The following is a 1,721-nucleotide window of genomic DNA, read 5'->3' as shown; positions in this document are numbered from 1 at the left end:
CACACACACACACACACAAACACACACACACACACAAACACACACACACACACATACACGCACACAAACCATATTAATCCCCCCAACTATTCACCTACCCCCAGGCGAACAGTGTCAGATATTGTGAAGGTGTTTGGCATGTTTATCCTGCTTCTCCTGGCCTTCACATGCGGCATAGCTGCTCTATACGCGCCCAACAGATGCCTTACGGACCACTTCGGCAGGTGAGAGGGACGTGCATTGATCGACGGACATGCTTACATTCATTTACTCACACACAGACATACATACACATTCACACACACACACCCACACACACACCCACGCACACACTCACACTGACACACTGACACAAACACACACTCACACCCACGCACACACTCACACTGACACACTGACACAAACACACACTCACACACACACACACGTGCGGGCGCAGAATTTACACAGACACACATACACACACTGATACACACACCTACACACAGTACAACCACGCTTATACCGTCCACACCAACACACATGTTTGATAAATTACTCACAGCCATGCATGACATTTTGTCTTTGGGGACCTTCTGAATCTTGATCTGATCTATGCCTGCAGGCTGTTGTACATTAAATTTCCTTAAGTCACTTAATGTGAAATTCATTTTAAATAATAATTGGCATTATTCTTAGGATCTTTTTCTTTATTTTTCCTTCACCTGTTCCATACAATTTTTACACTTTGATGCCCAATTGTGTCACCACGCGGTAGACTCAGTCTCTCGTCAATTTTGGGACGTACAGACATATTGGCATAGTTTAAAAGCTCGTTCATCTCTCTTGTTCTTGGTGAAAAAATAACAATTTATATATATATTTTTTAAATTGTCGAGATATTTGCTGTTGAAGGAAGTGGAGGTCGCTTGGTGTCAGAGGTAAACTTAGCCAGGAAATGAAAGCCGAGGTTTTATTATTTTTACAGCTTGAGTAACCTTGGAAACTGCACATTTCCGCCGTTTATCAATGTTTCTAGGTTAAAAATAGGTATTTAGGTCAACAGAAAAGGTATGTAGATCTAGTGCCCCCCCCCCTCCCCAAATGAAAATATAAAATTGGTTTAAAAACGGACGAACTAATTTCAATATTGGTAACGTCAGCGTCGGTGTTTGACGAGTACCTGATGTCACCACAATACAACATAATTGTTTGTTGTTAGTTGTGTTTTTTAAGGGGGGGGGGGGGGTTGGTAAGTGAAAGTCTTTTACGGCGCTCGCATACGAGCTGTCGGGACACATTAAACATTTTCCAGTCGGTAGGAAATTTTGAATTTAGCCCGGCTGGCGGCCAAAGCCTACTGTTATCGATTTTGGACCACCAAGGCATCTTTAACGTGCGCAACTTGCACACAGGACCTCCGAGATTTTTAGCCCTTATCCGATAAGGCTAACTGGTAGATCATACCTATCATAGGATCAGGGGTGTGGGTGAAAGACAACAGCAAAAAGAAGCCAAGGAGTAGCAGTAGAAAGGTAACAGAAAGAGTCAGGAGCCTAGAGGAGTGAGCAAAGGAGGTGAGGGGGTGGGGGCAGTAAGAGGAGACGAAACCAGACGACAGAATATTGGTAGGAAGCAGGAAAGGATGTGAAAAAAGAAAACTTTAGAAAAGAACATTTTCCGTCTCATTCTGGGTTCGAATCCACAAACTATTGAATGAGAAGGCAGACACCTTAACATCT

General features: G+C 43.3%; 1 protein-coding gene across 1 annotated transcript in view; it reads left to right on the top strand.

Annotated features, from left to right (window-relative positions):
* The window catches only part of LOC101857189 (short transient receptor potential channel 7), a gene marked incomplete at its 5' end in the record, with an annotated part of 37,912 nt that overhangs the window by 9,726 nt on the left and 26,465 nt on the right, over positions 1–1,721 (top strand). Inside the window, 1 exon segment of the mRNA XM_035970292.1 lies at positions 105–224. Within this exon segment, the coding sequence (XP_035826185.1) occupies positions 105–224 (120 nt within the window).

This window comes from Aplysia californica, unplaced genomic scaffold, assembly GCF_000002075.1.
Source record: "Aplysia californica isolate F4 #8 unplaced genomic scaffold, AplCal3.0 scaffold00248, whole genome shotgun sequence".
Lineage (NCBI taxonomy): Eukaryota > Metazoa > Mollusca > Gastropoda > Aplysiida > Aplysiidae > Aplysia > Aplysia californica.
Note: the sequence above shows the minus strand (reverse complement) of the source record. Positions and strands in the feature narration are given on the sequence as shown.